Raw genomic sequence first — 22,247 nt, 5'->3', positions numbered from 1 at the left:
CGATCGGGCGCACCCGCCGCCCGCTGCTAGCCCCCCGATCAGTGAATGGGAATATAATTCCCATTCACCGATCTAACTTCCCCGCAGAAATACCGACGCTTTCTATCCAGAGAGCGCGGTATTTCTGCCCCCAGGAAACTTCTCTGCAGCATTTTAGTTCCTGGATGCGAGATCGTTCGCATCCAGGACTTTTTTCACTGTGGCCATCTTGTGGCCAAATAGTAAACTGCACCCACATACATTTTTAATTAAAAAAAAATATTATCTTACATTTAAAATTAGCAGTTTCCCTCCCACACCAAAAATTACCCACATACATTGTTTTATTAAAAAAAAAAAAACATAAATAGTTACCCAAGGGTCTGAACTTTTTAAATATGCATGTCAAGAGAATGTTATTATATTATTTAAAATTATAAGCTTATAAATAGTGATGGACGCAAATTGAAAAAATGCACCTTTATTTCTAAATGAAATATCGGCACCATAAATTGTGATAGGGACATCGTTTAATCGGTGTAATAACCGGGACAGATGGGCAAATAAAATGCATGAGTTTTAATTACGGTAGCGTATATTAATTTCAAACTATAATGGCCAAAAACTGAGAAATAATGAATTTTTTTCATTTCTTTCTTAATCTTCCTGTTAAAATGGATTTAGAAAAAAATAAATCTTAGCAAAATGTACTACCCAAAGAAAGCCTAATTAGTGGCAGAAAAAAAAAGATATAGATCAATTAATTGTGATAAGTAGCAATAAAGTTATAGGCGAATGAATGAGAGGTGAACGTTGCTCGGATGCATGAGATTTTCGGCACTGCGGTGCTGAACCGGTTAAGGACCACAGGCTTTACCCCCACCCCCACCCCACCCCAGTGACCCAGCTTTTTTTTTTACAAATTAGGCCACTGCAGCTTAAAGGGCTTGCTGCAGGGCTGTACAACTCAGCATACAAGTGATTTCCCCCACCCCCTTTCTGCCCACCAACAGAGCTTTTTGTTGGTGGGCTCTGATCCCTGCCGGCATGTTTGTGTTTTTTTTTTATTTACTTGTAATAAATTTGTCCTTTTTCTTATTTTCTTTTATACTCCCTCCCTCCTCCCGCCAGCCAATCAGAGCGATCAGCTGTCATAGGCATCAGCCTATGACAGCCAATCGCTCCTGTACTTCCAGAGGGCACAGCCGAGTGACACGGCTGTCCCCAGTACAACGCTGCCTTAGATCGCAGTGCTGTACAGTGTAAATAGATGCCGGTTTCACCATCTAACAGTCTCCTAGCGGCGACTGATGACGGAGCGGAGCTCTGTCATTCAAGTGGAGATGCGCGCTCCTGCAAAACACGCCCCCAGGACTCCACACCAATCGGCGTTGATCGGTCCTGGGGCTACCGGCGCGTTCGCGCCAATTGACGTGGAGCGGTCGGCAAAAGGTTAAAGTAAACCCAAGGTGAGAGTGATATGGTGGATGCCATATTTGTTTTAAATAATACCAGTTGCTTGTCAGTCATGCTGATCTATTTGGCTGCAGTAGTGTCTGATGTATGGCAGAAACAATATTGTCAGAAACACCTGATCTGCCCATGCTTGTTCAGGGTCTATGGCCGAAAGTATTAGAGGTAGAGGATCATCAAGACAGCCAGGTAACTGGTATTGCTTAAAAGGAAATAAATATGGCAGCCTCCATAAAACTCTCACATCAGGTTCACTTTAAGTTCTCCACTGTTCTGCAGCACCTCATTTTTCTTAGAATAACTCCACAGTGTAACAGTTTGTAAACGCCAGGTTAGCGCTGTGTTCTTCAGTTTGGTCATTACAGACCTGAGGAATTCTGATGCTATTTGGTAAATGTGGTTAGGTTGTAAAAGGGCAAAGAAGGAACCTGGGTAATTAGAGTGCATGTATATTTCATTATACGCAATTAAAGTAAAGAGATCAGAGTCATGTTAGTGTACAGTATGTAATTGTCTGGTGATTGCCTCACTAATGATGTGCATATGAAATGTGTATGTAAAGAGTGTGAAATGAAATGGCTAATTCCAGGAAGGCTCCATAGGGAAAGTGATGAGGTGAGCTGGATGTGTTCTGCCTTCTGAGCTTTGTTTGACACCAGAGTACTTCTTACCTGTTTGATGTGAGCTGGGAGTCACTGCTCTCCTGTGCTGAGGGCTTCCAACATAAAGTGGAACTCCTGGCAACTCAGTAACCGAGACTGCTCCTTTCTCTTTCTTCCAAGGCAATGGTGTCTTAAAAGAAGTAAATGTAATAATTTCTCTGTGAGTTTACCATTTCAGTATGAGTTTGTCTTACTTATATAGGTTTCACTGCTTGCTCCCTACAACTAATTCCACAAACGCTACAGGACATTAGAAATGTAATGTTATGCTTATAAGAACAGAAACCTTCTAAACATTCACATTTACATTCCTGCTGTTGTTCTTGCTCCCACACAAAGAAATGTTGACCTATTGACCTTTTCATCACCATCCTTATAGTAGTGTTTGCCCAGCCACGCAAAAAGTTTTACAATCTTTTAAGTAGTTTCTAGGAGAGCTGTTACTGCATTCTAAATACTCCACCTGCACAGATAAAGCACTGGTTTATTAGCCCTTGAAATAATTAAGATACAAACAAAAGATAAAATGGACAAGTTATATGTACAATTGGTAGTATATGATCGTATGTTTACCTCATCATGCTACCTGGCACTTTGAGGTATCCTTTAAAATTGGTGATAGATTAAAGAACATCTGAAGTGATAAGCATGTGGTGGCTGTCATATGTATTTCCTTTTAAACAATACCAGTTGCCTGGCAGTCCTGCTGATGCCTTTGGTTGCAGTAGTGTCTGAATCACATGCCTGAAACGAGCATGCAGCTAATTCAGTCCGACTTCAGTCAGAAACCTATGATCTGCTGCATGCTTGTTCATGGTCAATGGCTTGAACTATGAGAGGCAGATGATCAGCAGGAAGCCCCAGGCTATATGCATTGTTTAAAAGGAAGTAAATGACAGCCTCCTTATTCCTTTCAAATGTGTGTTAACTCTTTGTGTTCATCACTGCAACTAAGCAGATTCTTAAAGGACAACTGTAGGGAGGCTGCCATGTTGTTGTTTTTTTTACTTTTGTGCAATACCAGTTGCCTGGCTCTCCTGCTGATCTTTCGTCTCTAATACTTTTAGCCATAGACCCTGAACAAGCATGCAGCAAATCAGGTGTTTCTGACATTAATGTCGGAACTGACAAGATTAGCTGCATGCTTGTTTCTGGTGTTATTCAGACACTACTGCAGCCAAATAGATCAGCAGGGCTGCCAGGCAACTGGTATTGCACAAAAGGAAAAAAAAAATGGCAGCCTCCATACAGTTGTCCTTTAAAGTAAATGTGAAGCGATTAAAAAAAAAAACAAGTTATATACTCACCTAGCTTGGTGTAATTGCCTTCTTAAAACAGAAGGAAATTTGCAATAATTTAGTTATAAGTGAACATTTGTGGTTACCCACAATGCACTACTACTAAATATGCAAATTATCCCTTTTCGCCCTAGTTAAGCCAAGCAAGCATCCAGAGCCGCTGGTGTATAGCAAGCCTATAGCTTTAAGTTTTACACAGACAAATCAAACCCACATGTAGACAGCCTGTTTCGGACTTTTGGTCCTCATCAGTACATGGCAGGGATTGACCCTGAGCTGCTTGGTTACTCTGTTGTACTGGTCCAAGCCCTATTTTATACAGCCTTATGAATCCCTGCCATGTACTGAGCTGCTTGGTTACTCTGTTATACTCACCTATGGAGAGGGAAGGCTCTGGATCCTTTAGAGCCTTCCCGGTCGTCTCACGTTCTCCTCATCCCAGCGCTGTCACCCGGTGCAGCTGTTGGACCAATTGATTGGCTGCCCCTTCAGGGACCTTCAGAAGCACTCGTGTCCCCAAGTTCCAGAGACAGGCAGCTCCACACTGCGCATGCAAGAGAGCGCACCCGCGCATGCAGTGTGGAGCCACCTATCTGCGGAAGCAGCTCTGTAAAAAAAACAAAATTTATGCCCTTAACTTAATTGGTTTTAGTAAAATCGCATGAATTGAGGTCGGAGCCGAAGCTCAGCAGACACCCTAAGTGTCTTGGCTGAAATGCTTACAAAGCATTTTCCAATGGCTTGTTATACTGAACTGCACCAGGATGACTAAGACAAGTCCATACTTTATGCTGCAGAAGGTTTCCTGCTTGCAAAAACTCTTCACACCGTTGTTTGCTGTTCAGGATGTCCCTCCTCCCGGCAATATCCAGTATGTCAGTGCAGCAGAATGTCATGGAGGAAGATTCACTATCGCCTTCATAAGCCTACGATGGAAAGAATTTCATTTATTTTGTTATTGGCAAATATTCCAACATTTCTGTTAATTATATAGCGTGGAGAAGAAATTGATTTAACAGATGCGCTGTAAAGGAAAAACATTTGGATTAGTTGGCTGATTTTTCTATGTTTGTGTTCCCTAGATTAAGATGACTAGAACACAACCAGCGAGGACACAGTGGCTGGTTTTATTTTAAAGTGAATCTGAGGTGAGGGTGGAGGATATATATATATATATATCCTTTTGAGCAATACCAGTTGCCTGACTATCCTGCTGATCCTCTGCCTCTAATACTGAACAAGCTTGCAGCAGATCAGATGTTTCTGACAATATTGTCAGATTTGACTAGATTAGCTGCATGCTAATGTTTCTGATGTGATTCAGCCACTACTTTGCAGATCAGCAGCACTGCCAGGAAACTGGTATTGTTTAAAATGAAATAAATATGACCACTTCCCTATCACTCTGACCTTGGGTTCACTTTAAAGAGAGTATGAAGTGTAATAAAAAAAAACCCTGATACTTACCTAAGGAGAGAGGAGGCTCTGGGTCCAATAGAGCCTTCCTGTTCTCCTCCTGGTCCCCGCGTTCCCCCATTGGCAGTCTATGACCCATGGGTCGTAGACTGCTCTCTCTTCCGCTTCTGTGGGGCTTCGGCAGTCTTTGGAAGCACTCAGGCTTCCAAAGATGGGACACTTCATACTGCGCATGTGCGAGCGCCCGCACTAGCACGTGCGCAGTACAGAGCCGAGTGCTTCCGAAGACTAATGAAGTCTTCCGCAGCACAAGATTTAAACCGAGAAGCCTGCGGGGAAAGGAGGGGACCGGGAGGAGACCGGGAAGGCTCTTTAGGACCCAGAGCCTCCTCTCTCCTTAGGTAAGTACCTGTTTTTTGTTTTTTTAATTACGCTTCAGATTCTCTTTAAAATGGCCATAAACAATATAAAAGACAGATTACCAATATGTTTTATTGAGCTTGTAGGGTATTTTTCATATGTGAAGGGATTTCCATTTGAGCCATTGGGTAGAGTGATACAGACAGATATATGGGTGGATTGCCTTATCTTTATGTAGTATTGTGCATTGCTAGATCTACTCATTTACAGATATGAGGTTATAGTGCTGCTTGTGCATCCACGACAGACATATTAATTCTATCCTGCCAGTCAGTGTCCTTAAGCAGATGCTTAGAGGTCTTTTTTTCATCATGCTTTATCTGCCTTGTGCGGACCGTGACCAGCTCACTTTCATTTCTGAACCCTCCGATTGTGCTATCTCGTGTGTGTTTGGCCTCATTTTTCCCATCTCCACCTCGCTCAGCTGCAAAAACGTCTTCATTGTTGTTCTCCCAGATTGTGATACTGTCACAAAACTGTTGCTAAGCAACAAATGTGGTTACCAGGACTGAGCGAATAGCTGAAGGGAAGGAGAAGTGTTGCACCATTGTAGAGTAACCATAGCAATGACCTACTATTACATGAGTGAAGAATTAACATTAACAGTGTTGTGGTAAGAAACATATGCAGTGATTCACGAGAGTGCTAGTCTGGGATAATTTCTGGTAATTTGCAGCGTTGGAGGACCATCATTACCACCAGACGCTGGGCTACGATTCCTCACTCTTTGCGATATCACACAGGCTATTCATGACTGACATTGTGGACTGTGGGAACTTCTTCATCTCACGAAGACTCTTACATATTAGACTGGTGTGTATCTATGTAGGGAAGCTGGTACAAACTGCAAGAATATAACCAGCAATGTAAGCTGCTCTATAGCAAATACACAGTGATAACAGTAATAACAGACTAAGCTGCACTGCCTGCAGGACTCTGAGTCCAGGCACATGCTACGAAGATGCTAGACAACCCCCCCCCCCCCCCCCCCCCAAATATATTTGCTGTAACTGATAAAGCAGGTGGTGCTTCTGCCTCATGCCTGCATATGTGGTGTACATACATAGTATTCACCCTGTATGAATTGCTACACTCTAGTTTATTGTTGTCTCTCTCTGCAATAAGAGGAATGGCACATGTGTAGATATGAGTCAGATATTGATCTCTTGTTGGGGAAATGAGAATAGCTGTGTGCTCTTGTGTGTGAGCGATTTCTCGGAGCAGAAGGGGAATGAATGGTTGTGCCTGTGAGCAGCTGAGGCTGTGACATACAGTGCGCAGCCTTCCTGGGACCAGCCTCGCTGCTGTTGTGTGGTGTTCACAAGCCAGATGCCAGCCAGAGAGTGTGGCCGTACCCACAGCCTCAGCAGCTCCTTATGGTGTGTGATTTATAATGAACCAAGGAGAAAATTAACAGCAGTACACAATGGAAGGTGCTCACTTTGTTGGTATTGGCTTGATGATTTTGTGTGTGCTGTATTGTTGGTAAACAGCAGTTTATCTGCAAATCTTTGTATGTGTCCCTCACAGTGCGGTATTCATATTTTATTTTATGTTTGCATTGTCTGTAGTGTTACTGCCATCATCTATATGTATTTTGTATTCCTCATTTACATATTTAATAGGATGTAAACCTTTGGATGTGTTAACCAGATATGCTAACCAGTATGAAGAATGGAAGGTGAATATAGTGGTGTGATATGATTAACTCATTGCTACTTTTCTGCCGCCAGTCTGCTACTAGTTTAGGATTGTATCAGAATATGGCTGACTGGTGTTAAATTTGCAGCAGTCAGTACTCTGAAAGCAAAAGTCCTAGGTCTTTACCCAGTGCCCTAGACTAGAGGCTTGGGTCCCCAGTCTCTACTTAGTAAAGAAGCACTGGTCCCAAGTCCATCCAGTACCCTAGAGACACAGGTTCCAAGTCTCCACTTCGTAACCTAGAGGCACAGGTCCCAAGTCTTCACTTAGTATCAGGGTTGCCAACTCATCCCTTTAAATACTGACACATCTAAGTTATACAGGTTCTGGGGCTTCTCACGCATAATCAGAGCCCAAACTGCATCTAACTAGCCACAAGACATGTATAATTCATAAGCGTCCGTATTTAAAGGGATGAGTTGGCAACACTGCTTAGTATAGAGGTACAGGTCCCAAGTCTCCACTTAGTATAGAGGCACAGGTCCCAAGTCTCCACTTAGTATAGAGGCACAGGTCCCAAGTCTCCACTTAGTATAGAGGCACAGGTCCCAAGTCTCCACTTAGTATAGAGGCACAGGTCCCAAGTCTCCACTTAGTATAGGGGCACAGGTCCCAAGTCTCCACTTAGTATAGAGGCACAGGTCCCAAGTCTCCACTTAGTATAGAGGCACAGGTCCCAAGTCTCCACTTAGTATAGAGGCACAGGTCCCAAGTCTCCACTTAGTATAGAGGTACAGGTCCCAAGTCTCCACTTAGTATAGAGGCACAGGTCCCAAGTCTCCACTTAGTATAGAGGCACAGGTCCCAAGTCTCCATTCAGTGCCCTAGAGGCACAGGTCCCAAGTCTCCATTCAGTGCCCTAGAGGCACAGGTCCCAAGTCTCCATTCAGTGCCCTAGAGGCACAGGTCCCAAGTCTCCATTCAGTGCCCTAGAGGCACAGGTCCCAAGTCTCCATTCAGTGCCCTAGAGGCACAGGTCCCAAGTCTCCATTCAGTGCCCTAGAGGCACAGGTCCCAAGTCTCCACTTAGTATAGAGGCACAGGTCCCAAGTCTCCACTTAGTACCCTAGAGGCACAGGTCCTAAGTCTCCATTTAGTACCCTAGAGGCCCAGGTCCGAAGTCTCCACTTAGTATAGAGGCACAGGTCCCAAGTCTCCACTTAGTACCCTAGAGGCACAGGTCCCAAGTCTCCACTTAGTACCCTAGAGGAACAGGTCCCAAGTCTTCACTTAGTACCCTAGAGGCAAAGGTCCCAAGTCTCCACTTAGTATAGAGGCACAGGTCCCAAGTCTCCACTTAGTATAGAGGCACAGGTCCCTAGTCTCCACTTAGTACCCTAGAGGCACAGGTCCCAAGTCTCCACTTAGTATAGAGGCACAGGTCCCAAGTCTCCACTTAGTATAGAGGCACAGGTCCCAAGTCTCCACTTAGTATAGAGGCACAGGTCCCAAGTCTCCACTTAGTATAGAGGCACAGGTCCCAAGTCTCCACTTAGTATAGAGGCACAGGTCCCAAGTCTCCACTTAGTATAGAGGCACAGGTCCCAAGTCTCCACTTAGTACAGAGGCACAGGTCCCAAGTCTCCACTTAGTACAGAGGCACAGGTCCCAAGTCTCCACTTAGTACAGAGGCACAGGTCCCAAGTCTCCACTTAGTACAGAGGCACAGGTCCCAAGTCTCCACTTAGTACAGAGGCACAGGTCCCAAGTCTCCACTTAGTATAGAGGCACAGGTCCCAAGTCTCCATTCAGTGCCCTAGAGGCACAGGTCCCAAGTCTCCACTTAGTACCCTAGAGGCACAGGTCCCAAGTCTCCACTTAGTATAGAGGCACAGGTCCCAAGTCTCCACTTAGTATAGAGGCACACGTCCCAAGTCTCCACTTAGTGCCCCAGAGGCTCTATGAACTGCAATGGCAGATGAATAAGCAATGTTGTAGAGCAGCTTTGCACAAACTATCGTAGATTTTGGGCTGAAAGGGCTTTAAAGGACAACTGAAGTGAGAATGATCTGGAGGCTGCCATATTTATTTCCTTTTAAACAATACCAGTTGCCTGGCATCTATTTGACTGCAGTAGTATCTGAATAACACCAGAAATAACCATGCAGCTAATCTTGTCAGATCTGACACGAATGTCAGAAACACCTGATCTGCTGCATGCCTGTTCAGGGTCTATGGCTGAAAGAATGAGGCAGAGGATCAGCAGGGCTGCCAGGTAACTGGTAAGGAAATAAATATGGCAACCTCCATATAACACTCACTTCACTTGTCCTTTAAAATATCATCTTGGGAAATGATTATCTATATTGTGTACAAGGGTATTAGTTCTTGCATCACAGAAATGCTGCAGAAGTTTTAACTATATTCACCTCCCTCCACGCCTACATTACATTGTTGATTTAGTTGCTCTTAAAGCGGACCTGAACTTATAATGTCCTCTCTGCTCTAAAAGATACAGAATAGCATAATAACCTTTAAACAAAAAATATTTCTTTGTTACAGCTGATACAAATCCTAAACTAAATCTGCACTGTTTCTACTTCCTGATTCATGGAAGCAAACATATTGTTAACCTCCTGTGCTTTCAAATGGCCTTATCTGCCATCTCTGCCATAGGCAGTCATGTGACACAGGCTAGAGATCAGATTACAAATTGTGATTACAGTCCTGGCCAAAGGTTTTGAGACTGTCAAAAATATTGGAAATTAGAAAAGTTGGTGCTTAAAGCGGAATATAACCCTGCATTTCAACTTTGCTCTAAAACATTATTTACAGTATATTATATGCAACCAGCATTTTTTTTTTACTAGACCAGCATTGGAAGGGTTACACAGGGCTTTAAAGAGGAGCTGTTAGGTATAGGGTCTCAGAGAAAATAAACACATATATCAGTAGCTAAAGATTGGCTGTACTTACATTACATATGCATTTCACTGTCCACGTTTGGATTTCACAGAATTTGTATATAGTATATGCAGAGAATGATGCTCCTGACAGCTCATGGCAGGTTCCATGTTTGTGAAGCCAAATGTGTCGTCATGTCCTGCCTGCTTCTGATCACAGAACAGCTCATACTGAATAACACTAGTTTGCAGTGAATATTAATGAGCCATGTGGCTAGGAACAATAGCTGACTCCTGCAGTGTACGCTGCCCCGAGATTTATCTGTGCTGTGGCTGGACTGAGTTTTAGAAGCTGCTGAAACTTGATCCCGTCTTCTCCTTAGCAGCCGAGGGGAGGGCCCCAGAATGCTTTGCAGTATGTTATGAGGCTTGCGGCTTGCTTAGGTCTAAGCATTGCTGATAAGCATACATCAAAGGTAAGAGAGATCTTTATCTTCAGTAATGTCTTTTTGGCTTCCTTCTAAACTGTTTAACACAGGAGACTAGAGGTTTAAATTAGCTTCTGCAGCCTGACAGTTACTCTTTAAAGTCCCTGGAGATTTTTGCAGACGCATCCGAACTTCAGTTAGATACTTTTTGTTTACAAATAAGTGTTTATTGTGACTCATCTCTCTCACTGAGAAGGAGCTTGGAGGACAGCCAAAGAGTGTGTAACTGTTTATCAATAGATACATCTAACTAAATAGAATGTAACTATCTGAACGTCTGCACGGAACTTAAAACCTCTGTGTTTAACCCTTCCAATGCTGGTCTACTAAAAAAAAAAATGCTTTTTGCATATAATATGCTGTAAATAATGTTTTAGAGCAAAGTTGAAATGCAGGGTTATTCCGCTTTAAGTTTTTATAATAGCAATTTGCATATACTCCAGAATGTTATGTAGAGTGTTCAGATGAATTGCATAGTCCTTCTTTGCCATGAAAATTAAATGAATACCAAAAAAAACCCTTTCCACTGCTTTTTATTGCTGTCATTAAAGGACCTGCTGAGATAATTTCAGTCTCCGTCTTGTTAACTCAGATGAGAGTGTTGACGAGCACAAGGCTGGAGATCATTATGTCAGGCTGATTGGGTTAGAATGGCAGACTTGACATGTTAAAAGGAGGTTGATGCTTGAAATCATTGATCTTCCATTGTTAACCATGGTGACCAGCAACGAAACACATGCAGCCATCATTGCATTGCATAAAAATGGCTTCACAGGCAAGGATATTGTGGCTACTAAAATTGCACCTAAATCGACAATATATAGGATCATCATCAAGAACTTGTTAAGAAGGCTTCAGGGCGTCCAAGAAAGTCCAGTAAGTGCCGGGATTGTCTCCTAAAGAGGATTCAGCTGCGGGATCGGAGTGCAACCAGTGCAGAGGTTGCTCAGGAATGGCAGGAGGCAGGTGTAAGCGCATCTGCACACACAGAGAGGCGAAGACTTTTGGAAGATGGTCTGGTGTCAAGAAGGGCAGCAAAGAAGCCACTTCTCTCCCAAAAAAACATCAGGGACAGATTGATCTATTGCAGAAAGTATGGTGAATGGACTGCTGAGGAGGACTGGGGCAAAGTCTTATTCTCCCATGAAGCCCCTTTCCGATTGTTTGGGGCATCTGGAAAAAGGCTTGTCAGGAGAAGAAAAGGTGAGCGCTACCATCAGTCCTGAGTCATGCCAATAGTAAAACATCCTGAGACCATTCATGTGTGGGGTTGCTTCTCATCCAAGTGAGTGGGCTCACTCACAATTTTGCCAAAAAACACAGCCATGAATAAAGAATGGTACCAAAACACCCTCCAACAGCAACTTCTTCCAACAATCCAACAAGAGTTTGGGGAAGAACAATGCATTTTCCAGCACAATGGAGCACCTTGTCCTAAGGCAAAAGTGATAACTAAGTGGCTCGGGGACCAAAACGTTGAAATTTTGAGTTCATGGCCTGGAAACTCCCCAGATATTAATCCCATTGAGAACTTGTGGTCATTCCTCAAGAGGCGGGTGGACAAACAAAAACCAACTAATTCTGAGAAACTCAAAGAAGTGATTATGAAAGAATGGGTTGCTATCAGGATTTGGCCCAGAAGTTGATTGAGAGCATGCCCAGTCGAATTGCAGAGGTCCTGAAAAAGAAGGGCCAACACTGCAAATACGGACTCTTTGCATAAATCTCGTGTAATTGTCAATAAAAGCCTTTGAAATGTATGAAGTGCTCATAATTATATTTCAGTATCAGTACATCACATAAACAACTGAAACAAAGATCTAAAAGCAGTTTAGCAGCAAACTGTGTGAAAATGAATATTTTGACAGTCTCAAAAGTTTTGGCCAGGACTGTAGACACAAATGAGGGAGAATTAAACAGGCTAAACTCTCTAAATGCATACAAGGTGCATTCCTCTATGTATTTATTCAGTACTCTGCAAGAGTTCAGGTCCACTTTAAGTTAATATCCAGGAGCATTTCACTGCAATTTAAAGAGAACCATCTACAAATGAAATGAATAGGTATTTATAAATTACTATAGCTGCGCATCCTACACATGAAATATTTTATACTGGCCCCATATTTAGCATTGCATATTATGTTGGGGGGGTGGGAGATTAAAGGGGCTCTAAAGCGAAAAATTGTAAAATTTAAAATATGTGGAAACATGTACAAATAAGAAGTACGTTTTATCCAGAGTAAAAAGAGCCATTAATTACTTTTCTCCTATGTTGCTGTTGCTTACAGTAGATAGTAGAAATATGACAGAAGCGACAGGTTTTGGACTAGACCATCTCTTCATAGGAGATTCTTAGGGATTTGTTTATTTTCAAAAGCACTTAGTGAATGGCAGTTGCTCTGTCCAACTGCCAAAAAGCTGTGTAGCGAGCAGGGAAGCTGGCCAGCATCATTGTTTAAATCCTTTTTAGGGAAGATCTTTAAAGAATAAAAGCCTTGCTGAGAATCCCCCATTAAGAGTTGGACTAGTCCAAAACCTGTCACTTCTGTCAGATTTCTTCTGCCTACTGTAAGTGACAGCAACATAGGAGAAAAGTAATTTATGGGTCATTTTACTCTGAAAAAAACATACTTCTTATTTGTATATGCTTGCACATATTTTAAATTTTACAATTTTTCGCCATAGTGTCCCTTTAAAGGATACCACAACTGACATGTGACATGTTGAGATAGACATGTGTATGTACAGTGCCTAGCACACAAATACCTATGCTGTGTTCCTTTTTTTCTTTCTGTGCCTGAAAGAGTTAAATATCAGGTATGTAAGTGGCTGACTCCGTCCTGACTCAGACAGGAAGTGACTACAGTGTGACCCTCCCTGATAAGAAATTCCACCTATAAAATACTTTCCTAGCAGAAAATGGCTTCTGAGAGCAAGAAAGAGATACAAAGAGGAATTTCTTATCAGTGAGGGTCACACTGTAGTCACTTCCTGTCTGTGTCAGGACTGAGTCAGCCACTTACATACCTGATATTTAACTCTTTCAGAGAGAGAAAGAAAAAAAAGGAACACAGCATAGTTATTTGTGTGCTAGGCACTGTACATAAACATGTCTATCTCATTATGTCACATTTCAGTTGTGGTATCCTTTAAGGATGATTCTAAAGGTGGGAATTAGGTTTGTTTAGTCTGGCAGCTGCTACCCTTTCAGTGGACTGAGCTCCAGCAGTCTCTCCAGACTCCTGTGTGTGCACAGCAGTATTAAATAACAGAGCTCTGTGGTGAACAGGAGTATAAATGACTATGGAGCTCTATGTGGACTGGGAATTCTTGCTGTGCTTCAGGAACAAATTCCCCAACTGCCTATGTTTGGTGTTCCTGCATTTGTCAATATAAACTATCCATGCTTATTAAAGTGCACTTCTGGCAAAATGAAAACATTTTTTAGGTATGCTAATGAATAAAAGTTTTCATACCCTGGCACATTGTGTGAGTAATAAAACCCATAGGAGCCCCTTTTACCCGGGTTCCCAGCCCATAGCTCTGCCCCTTGCAGAAAATGGCCTCCTTATTTTATCTGAGATACAGTACAGTGTATCTAGGCATTCAAGTATTTATTCCATAGTGTTCCTAACTTTTTTGTTTCTATTTTTTTTTGTTGAACAGATTTTAAATTAACAATACAGAGATGTAGCGTGACTCTGAGCAATCATACAATACATGAAAAAAACTAAATCTTGCAGCCTAAGAAAATTGAGACTATTGTCCAGCAATGATTCAGCCTCTTGTACTGGTTATTGCCATTTCTCTTAGCTTTATTTCAGAAAAACATGCAGAAATATTCAAAACTTGACAGCAGTTGAACACATTTAAACCATCAGAATACGAACGATAAGGCAAAGATGCGGTTGCCCTTGTGCCACTCCAGGGGTCCAGCATAGACATGAAAATGGCCTATAGTCCAAGATGCTACTGGGCTTTCACTTGACAGACAGCCTATTGAGCCAATCAAACCTACAAAGCTACAGGACCCGACGAGACTCAGAGTGGGATTAGCAGAGCGGCCGTTATTTAAAAGGAGCACGCAAAAGTTACCAGTTACCAGCGCACGCTACACTACGCATAGCGTGCGCGCTGACATTTTAATTTGCGCTGCTTAAATTAAGCTGTGCTGCTTCGACAGCACAGCTTAATGAATCAAGCCCTAAGGCCCTTATAAGGATAGGTTTCCTGCAGAGGCGTAACCACAAATCATGGGGCCCCCCTGCAAATCATGGGGCCCCCTTTGTTTACACCTTTTCTCTTGCCTACACCTGGTGACTCTCACAGCCTGGGGCACATCTTGTGATGGTCCTAAAACATGTGTTGACATCGTGATCTTCACACCTATAACAAGTATGGCCACAAGAACTCCTGATCTGAAAGATGGACCCCTTTATCGGAGGGAGTGAAGTAGTATTTGGGGCCCCCGTGACTGCTTTGGGCCCTTCCCCCATAGTTACACCTCTGGTTCCCTGGACTGCAGCAGTAAAGGGAAAGTTGTGAGAGTGGGGAGGGATTTTTGGGAGTTTCGCCTAATTCAACCATATGTTTCATAAATTTGCAAAAGTTGCCTCAACCACCCCAGGAAATTCCAGTAGGATCCATGGCAGGCCTTACCTTAATGAATTTCTTTTGTTTGCCACAAAGGAAACCTTCACATTTGTCATGAAATCATTAATTAATTGTGTGGCTTCTTAAAGATGAGGTGTCAGACAGCAGACAGCAATATAAGGCCTGGTTCACACCGCAAGAGTTTTTTTTAGCGCTGGTGACTTGAAAAATTCTTGCTAATGCAATGCTATGGGGGATTTTTATAAAATCACATATCTCAAGTGAGAACACACACATTGCATTACATTAGCAAGAGCTTTTAAAATCACACACGCTTAGAAAAAACTCTTGCAGCTCTTACTTCCACCAGCAGTACTGTGGATTACGCTATTGGTACAACCCGCAGTACTCAAGTAGTGCGACCATTGCTACGGTAATGCATGTTACTAATGGTAAAGTGTGTTACCATAGCAACACTTTTGCTACTCAAGTACCGCGGGTCACACTAATAGCGTAACCCACAGTACTGCTGGCAGAAGGGTTATATTGCTGTGTGCTGTCTGTGCACACCAATATTACCGCAGTTACGTTCATCAGGCCTAATGTAATGTGTATTTTTCCAGTTTTTAGCTATTGTGATTTTAGAAGCAAGAAAAAGGGGGGGAAAAGGCAATTTGGTCTGATCTTCAATTAAACCATCAATTTTCCCAAGGAAGAGAAAGAATCATAAATCCCCGGAACAACCTGATGAAGTAGAGATTGTAGTAATCCAAACATTCTGTTCCAACATCTAAGCAATTGTGAGCAAGACCACTAATCATTATACATGGTGGCCTCAGCGTCACAGCCGTCTAACATTGAGTGTTTACACTACAGTACTATATATTTTAGAGTCTAGAGAGGACCGTGCACCACCAGGTTACAAGCTTATATACTGTTTACATTACATACACATTCGGCTCTATTCACAATCTTTTTCCGCATGCGCAAATGCACTTGCAGTAAATTCCCGACTGAAATGAGACCATCTTGACATTCACAAAATTGCAAGCATGAACATTTACCGCATGCGTAAAATGTTACGCATTAATTAGCCACATGCGTAAAAAAATGCTATAAAAGTCTGCAAAAGTCGGTAGTTCCCGCAAAAAATAAAAATTCACAAAAAAAGGGGTGCCTTATTTCTCACCTAACTACCGATTTTTTTATCACCTACTAGTACTTGGTGATATATTTCGCTTCCCATTGACTTAAATGGAGTCTGGACCCTTGAGTGCTGTGTTTGCTGGACTTTTTAATTTTTTTTTTTGGACAAGTTTTTTTTTTATGCCACTTTTTTTCCGCATGTTTACTATGTAACTACGCATGTTTCCCAAAACTTTTTACGCATGGTTCCCGCATGCGGGAAACATGCGGAACATTTTTAGTGAATGTGGAAAACATGCGGAAATTATCACTGGCAGTAATATAGCGGTAAAAAAATCTCTTACCGCATGTGTGATTGTGAATAGAGCCCATTGGTGGAGCATTTTGATATCCTCTGCCAACTAACTCTGATTCCTACCCTTTGACATAATTATGGGTGACTAGTGAAAAGGGCAGAAAGAGCTGGGAATATATGAAAGAAATCTGCGCAACCTGGCTCTTCAAAACATTTTCCATTATACTTGTTTTCTATTTCGCTATAGGTGAAACTTGGTATTTTAAATGTGTCACAAGTTGAACCCCAACAATTACAATTACCAAACACTACTGTAGCATTTTTTTGTGAGCTAACATTTGTTTCCCAAGGTATAGGCTTGTTATGGAAAATGTGGGTGTAAATTTGCTTGTAAAGCAACTCACGCAAAGTGCTTCATAAGGTGAAGCCTGTTCAATAAGGTTTATTTCATTTTCCTTGCACCCCCACCCTTTCCCCCACATTTAACAGTTAACTCAGGGCAGTGACTGGCTATTTGTTTTCACAAAGCTGACAGAATTATTACTGCCTGTCAGAGTTTGTCTTCCTGCCACTGGACTGAGTAAAAACAGGTAGCCGTGCCTATACAAAACGCAAACCCATTTTCATACTCCTGCCGATAGCTCATAGCTGTCCTCTTCCAGTTTCATCTGTCCACACCTGTAAACTATCCCCCTAGAAACCTGATCTGCCTGTAATAGGTTCCTGGTGCTATGTTAGTTCCTATGGCCACAAACGCTCACTGCAGGGCCTAACAGGCTATCCAGTTAGGCAAAAATAGGGTAGCTGCATTATGTGGATATAAAAAGTATTTTTATTTATATACAGGTCATTCTCAGCTTCCCGCTGCTCTTCTCAGCTCAGTGGTAGATACTGGCTAACAGACAGAAGAAATCCTGTCTGCAGTATGTACAAGAAAACTGCCATTTCCCTGAGAAAACTGCAAACAGGAGAGAATCAGTATGCTCTTAACATTACTGGCCAGGAGGAATGTTAAAACATTTTTTTAAAAGAAAGTCTTAAAAGTATTCTCATGGTATCCACTGCTGGTATAAATGCAGGGAAAATGCTGTACTTCTTTTTTTTTTTTTTTTTTTAATTACGTTTATTCACTGTAATAGACAGTATAAATAGCAAAGCTTTATATTGAAACCCCTCTATAAAGCTTCACAAATAGTTTTGTTACCTTATTTTTAATATTTGGAGGTTTTTTTTGCCCTTTGCTCTTACTTCTTGTGGCTCTGCAGGTATCTTTCCAGTTTTTGCACATAACTTCAACGTATATAAACTCTATGCTAAATTATATGAAATGATTTGTTTCCAGCAACATTTCGTATTTAATGTTTTTCAAAATGTTTTCCTATGTGGCTATTACATACAATAGGTAATAAAAATCTGACTGGTTTATCTCCTCATGGGAGATTCTCACGGTTTTCTTTATTTTCCAAAGCACCGTTGCTCAGTCCAGCTGCCATAGTAGGGAGTATGGCTGGCATCTTTTGTATAGATCCTTTCAAGGGAAAGCGTTTGTTGTTTTTTTTTGTTTTGTTTTTTTACAAACAGGGAATACTGGGAATCCTTAGTGAGAAGATGAATTCATTCAAAATCTGTCAGATTCTTACTAGCTACTGCAAGTAACAGTGGTATAGGAAAAAGTAATGCCTTATTTGTATTTTTACATGCATTTTTATAATTTTACCATTTTTCATGATAGTTGTTTCTTTACTACATTCCATATTTGTCCATCATTGGCCGAGTTCTAAGTTGTGAACAGCTGACATTCCTACATGTTTTGGGTTCGTTTATCTGCCATTTATTAAAAGCTCTGCACAATCGTGGGTCAGCTTTTTTGTTTTTGTTTACCACTGCCAATCTCCGTGGTTTTAAAGGTGGCCACACACAATACAATAAAATGATCTGATTTTATGGCAATTCGATAAATATGATCGGATCTCCTGGAAAAATCGAAAGCTTTTTTTTCATTCGACTGAAAAATCTGATCGGATTTCCCGTTTTTATTTTTATCGATCTGGAATGCTGGAAATGTTTCTTCAATGTTTCTAAAGATTGTATGGTGTGTGTTAGATTGTCAGTTTATTAATATACACACCCTAGCAATTTTCTTAGAGTTTCCAATCCTTTTTATCATAATTGGGGGAAAATGTAACATATGTGTGATACATTGGTCATATTTTTTAAATGTTATAATCAGTCAGAAAAATTGATTGCAATTCTTGAATTGTACATATATTAAAATTATATGGTGTGTGGCCACCTTAAGTCTCCCCCACTGGTTGTGGTCTTTTCCTCTTTCTTGGTTATTGGTGAGGTCACCAGCTCTCTCAGATCCTGTTTTTTTACTTTCCCTGGCCGGTTACAGCACCTGTCATTCTTTATTATTTTGTGTCTCTCAGTTCAGGTTCCCGTTAACAAGTTTTTGCCATATGCTGTGTGATGCACTCAGCTGTCTGCAGCAGTGTGTAAGTGTACTTTTTCTCCTCAGTCTGCACACCAGTCTTCACATATGGTCTTCCTCCAAACTGCTGTCTTCACTTTCTGAAACTTTCTTCTCGAAGCACCGCGCAGCGAGCCTGACTAATGACAAGTCAAGATGACACCTCTGACTGCAAAATCTGACACCATTAATAGCCTTTCTTATTTATGAAAGGTGCTAATTCCACTAAACTACTTCACTTTCAAAGGTGGTTACATTTAATTAACATTTCACACCTTTTTTGTAAATAAGTTATTTTGTTTTAAAAGATATTGTAAGAGAATCCAGAGTTGTTCTTGGCAGCAGTACAATATTCCTTTTCCGAGATCTCTCCGGCAACCTACTTCCCAGCTCACGCAATGTAATATCTAGATAACACGCCTCTGTTCTAATATTAGTATTTGGGTTCTCTGTGTGGCTGGCAAGTGAAACATGATATTTATAACTGTTAAATGACACATATATTAACGTTAACATCCAAAACATTGTTGCTGCTCACAGATTACAGGAACTGACATGTTTCTGCAGCTGCAGATGAACAAAAGAGAATCTGAAATCTTCCCTGTTCCCTGTTGGTCACAGACACAGCAATCTTTTGACAACCTTACTAACAAGTACTGTGAAGCTACCTGCAGTTAACCCATTCATAAAAATGTGCAGACTTCGCTTGTTTTTTGTTTTTCTGACGAAAGCTGGAGAGGTCTAAGAACCTCCTCCCCTGAATACAACCAGAAAGTCCAACGTTGCAGATTGCCGTTTCTTTTGAGCAGCTCAGGAGACTGGGCGGGGTTGGACACACCTACAGACATAAAACCGCTTCCCAGGCTTACTGTAAGTGGTTGGATCAGGTGGTAACCAGTGCGCATCAGTAGACTTCTTAAGAGTCAACCGAATTAGAAATAATTCAAACAGACTTTAGGTAGGTCTTCACACTACCAAGATGTTGGCAAGAGTACCAAAGGTTCTGTGGTATCTGATTGTACCTTTGAATGAATCAAGGCAATAAATATGGTATTTCATAAAATAATTCATGATTTAATAAAAACATATCACAAACCTATTTATTTTATGTAGACTTGACATAAGCATTGATCTCTGCAGGTTATAAGATTGTGTTCATCATTCATAAGGCAGAGGATGTACTAATCGTAAACATGCAATAAAACACTCCATACAGCACAAGGTGATAATTGGCAAGGCTACCAGATAAACAGCAATTCACTTTTAAATACTGCCTGGGATTGAGAAGATTACAGATCTCAGTTCATACTTTGTATTTTGTCGTTCATTGACCAACCAGTGATATTGTGTCTTTCATATAGTCACATTCCCTAGAGACATAATTTCTGTAATCTAACAGGTAACAGACACTTTTTGATGTGTGAGGACCAATATTTTTGCTAGAGGATCATAGATGTATAGCATGAACATTATTACGCTTATATGCCTGTGTGTGACATCTATACCTTTTAGTGACAATTAGCTCGCACTCACGCTCATCCGCTTTCTTCCATCTCTTCACAGGCACTGAGCGCCATGAACTGACCTCGTGGAAAAGCTTCAACTCCATCTTCAGATTCTTCAAGGAAGCCTTGGAAGCCAAGGACACAAAAAGCAAGATAGTATCTACTAGGCGCTCCAACAGGATAAAGAACGATGAATTGTAAAAAGGAAGAAAGGGGGGGGGAGGAAGAAACAATCAGATTCCACCCAGTCCTCGCCACCATCGTTTTTCTAGTCTCTTAGCCCTTCATTAGATTGTTTTCCTCCTAGAGCACATGGTCATGATGTATACATTTAAATAGCATTTTACATTATTTCTAGATGAGTGCAACTGTCAAAGCAATATGGGTTCACTGGTTGTGCTTCCTGTGGTCTGCTGCTTGGATTCCGTGCTGCCCATCACAGCACAGATTAAGGCTGACAGCAGAGCTGCACAGTACAGCATGGTGCAAGTCTAATTGCCCTGACATCACCCTACACTTTGAGCTGATGCCATAGCTTGTCTGCTGCTCCACTGCCCTGGGCCCGCTCGCTCTCCTTACCCCTGTGGCCTTCACTGCTTAACTCCTACAGTGCCGGGGCACAGATTTAAAGCCTTCACACTGTGGAAGAAAAATCATGTTTTCCTACGTATTTCTGGTTCATTCTATAGCCTGGATTTCTTTTCTTTTTTAAGCTTCATGTTATGGTTTTTTTTTGTTCCTGAAGGAAGATGTTGAGCTTCATTTAACAGAATCTTTTCACAAAGTCTTATAATCTTTACTGACGAGAGAAACTGTTCCCAGGGAAGTCTTTTGATGCCATATATGATCTCAAACGGATGAAGTTTGTACCACTTTTGCCAGCAGAAAAAAAAAGTGGCCATAAAAGTGCAGACGCCAAAAGGTGCCAATGAATACGAAAGTAACTGAGGCACCAGCAGTGTATTGTGGGATTAGCCTGGAGCCCCCATGCCAGTACTTTGAGGAAGTTTCCTCTGAAGGCATATACTGGCCCTTGAATCTGCACTTGTATGCCCACATTGTTTTCCTTTTTTTTTTTTTTTTTTTTTTTTTTTTTTTTTTTTAGGCCCAGTTTGCTTTTAAATTACAAACTTCCTGGAAAAGTTGACATAGTAAGGCAGAGAAACTTAAGACATATTAGATACTTCAATGGAAAAAAAAGAAAGAAGTATAATTTACAAAAGAAATAATCATATTGTGACCATCCTTAAAGGATACCCAAAGTGACATGATGAGTTAAACATGGGTATGTACAGTGCCAAGCACACAAATATCTATGCTGCGTTCCTTTTTTTTCCTTTCTCTGCCTGAAAGAGTTAAATATCAGTTATGTAAGTGGCTGACTCAGTCCTGACTCAGCCAGGAAGTGACTACAGTGTAACCCTCACTGATAAGAAATTCCAACTATAAAACACTTTCTTAGCAGAAAGTGGTTTCTGAGAGCAGGAAAGAGATACAAATGAGAATTTCTTATCAGTGAGGGTCACACTGTAGTCACTTCCTTTCTGAGTCAGGACTGAGTCAGCCACTTACATACCTGATATTTAACTCCTTCAGGCAGAGAAAGAAAAAAAGGAGCATAGTTATCTGTGTGCTAGGCACTGTACATACTCATGTCTATCTCATCATGTCACTTCGGGTATCCTTTAAATAGAAGGCATCAGTTGTTTGTACTCAGGTATAGATTATCTGTACAATCTTTTTGAATACTCTGCTGCTTTGGCTTTGCGTCACAGCTTTAAATAGTGTTTTGGCGGTAGTTCTAGGTTGCTCACCAGACCCTAGTCAATCCCCTTAAAGTTGAATCATATTCCTGAGGCCTAATCTAAACCTACTTAACATAAATTCCTTCCTAATGTCTTCCTCTAACCTCCCCCCTAACTTTAAACTCCTCCTGATGACTGGCCCTTATATCC

At 41.4% G+C, this 22,247-nt stretch overlaps 1 protein-coding gene across 2 annotated transcripts in view; it reads left to right on the top strand.

Moving 5' to 3' along the window:
• Positions 1 to 21,587, top strand: part of ARB2A (ARB2 cotranscriptional regulator A) — a 651,099-nt gene extending 629,512 nt beyond the window's left edge. For both annotated transcript variants that reach the window (XM_068247503.1, XM_068247504.1), the window contains exon 11: positions 20,351 to 21,587. In XM_068247503.1, coding sequence (XP_068103604.1) covers positions 20,351 to 20,493 — 143 coding nt within the window. In that variant the 3' untranslated portion in view covers positions 20,494 to 21,587. The remainder of the gene's footprint in view (positions 1 to 20,350) is intronic.
• Positions 21,588 to 22,247: the final 660 nt, after the last annotated feature.

Source organism: Hyperolius riggenbachi, chromosome 1 (assembly GCF_040937935.1).
Source record: "Hyperolius riggenbachi isolate aHypRig1 chromosome 1, aHypRig1.pri, whole genome shotgun sequence".
Lineage (NCBI taxonomy): Eukaryota > Metazoa > Chordata > Amphibia > Anura > Hyperoliidae > Hyperolius > Hyperolius riggenbachi.
The sequence above is the reverse complement of the archived record's forward strand: the minus strand, read 5'-3'. Positions and strand labels throughout refer to the sequence as shown.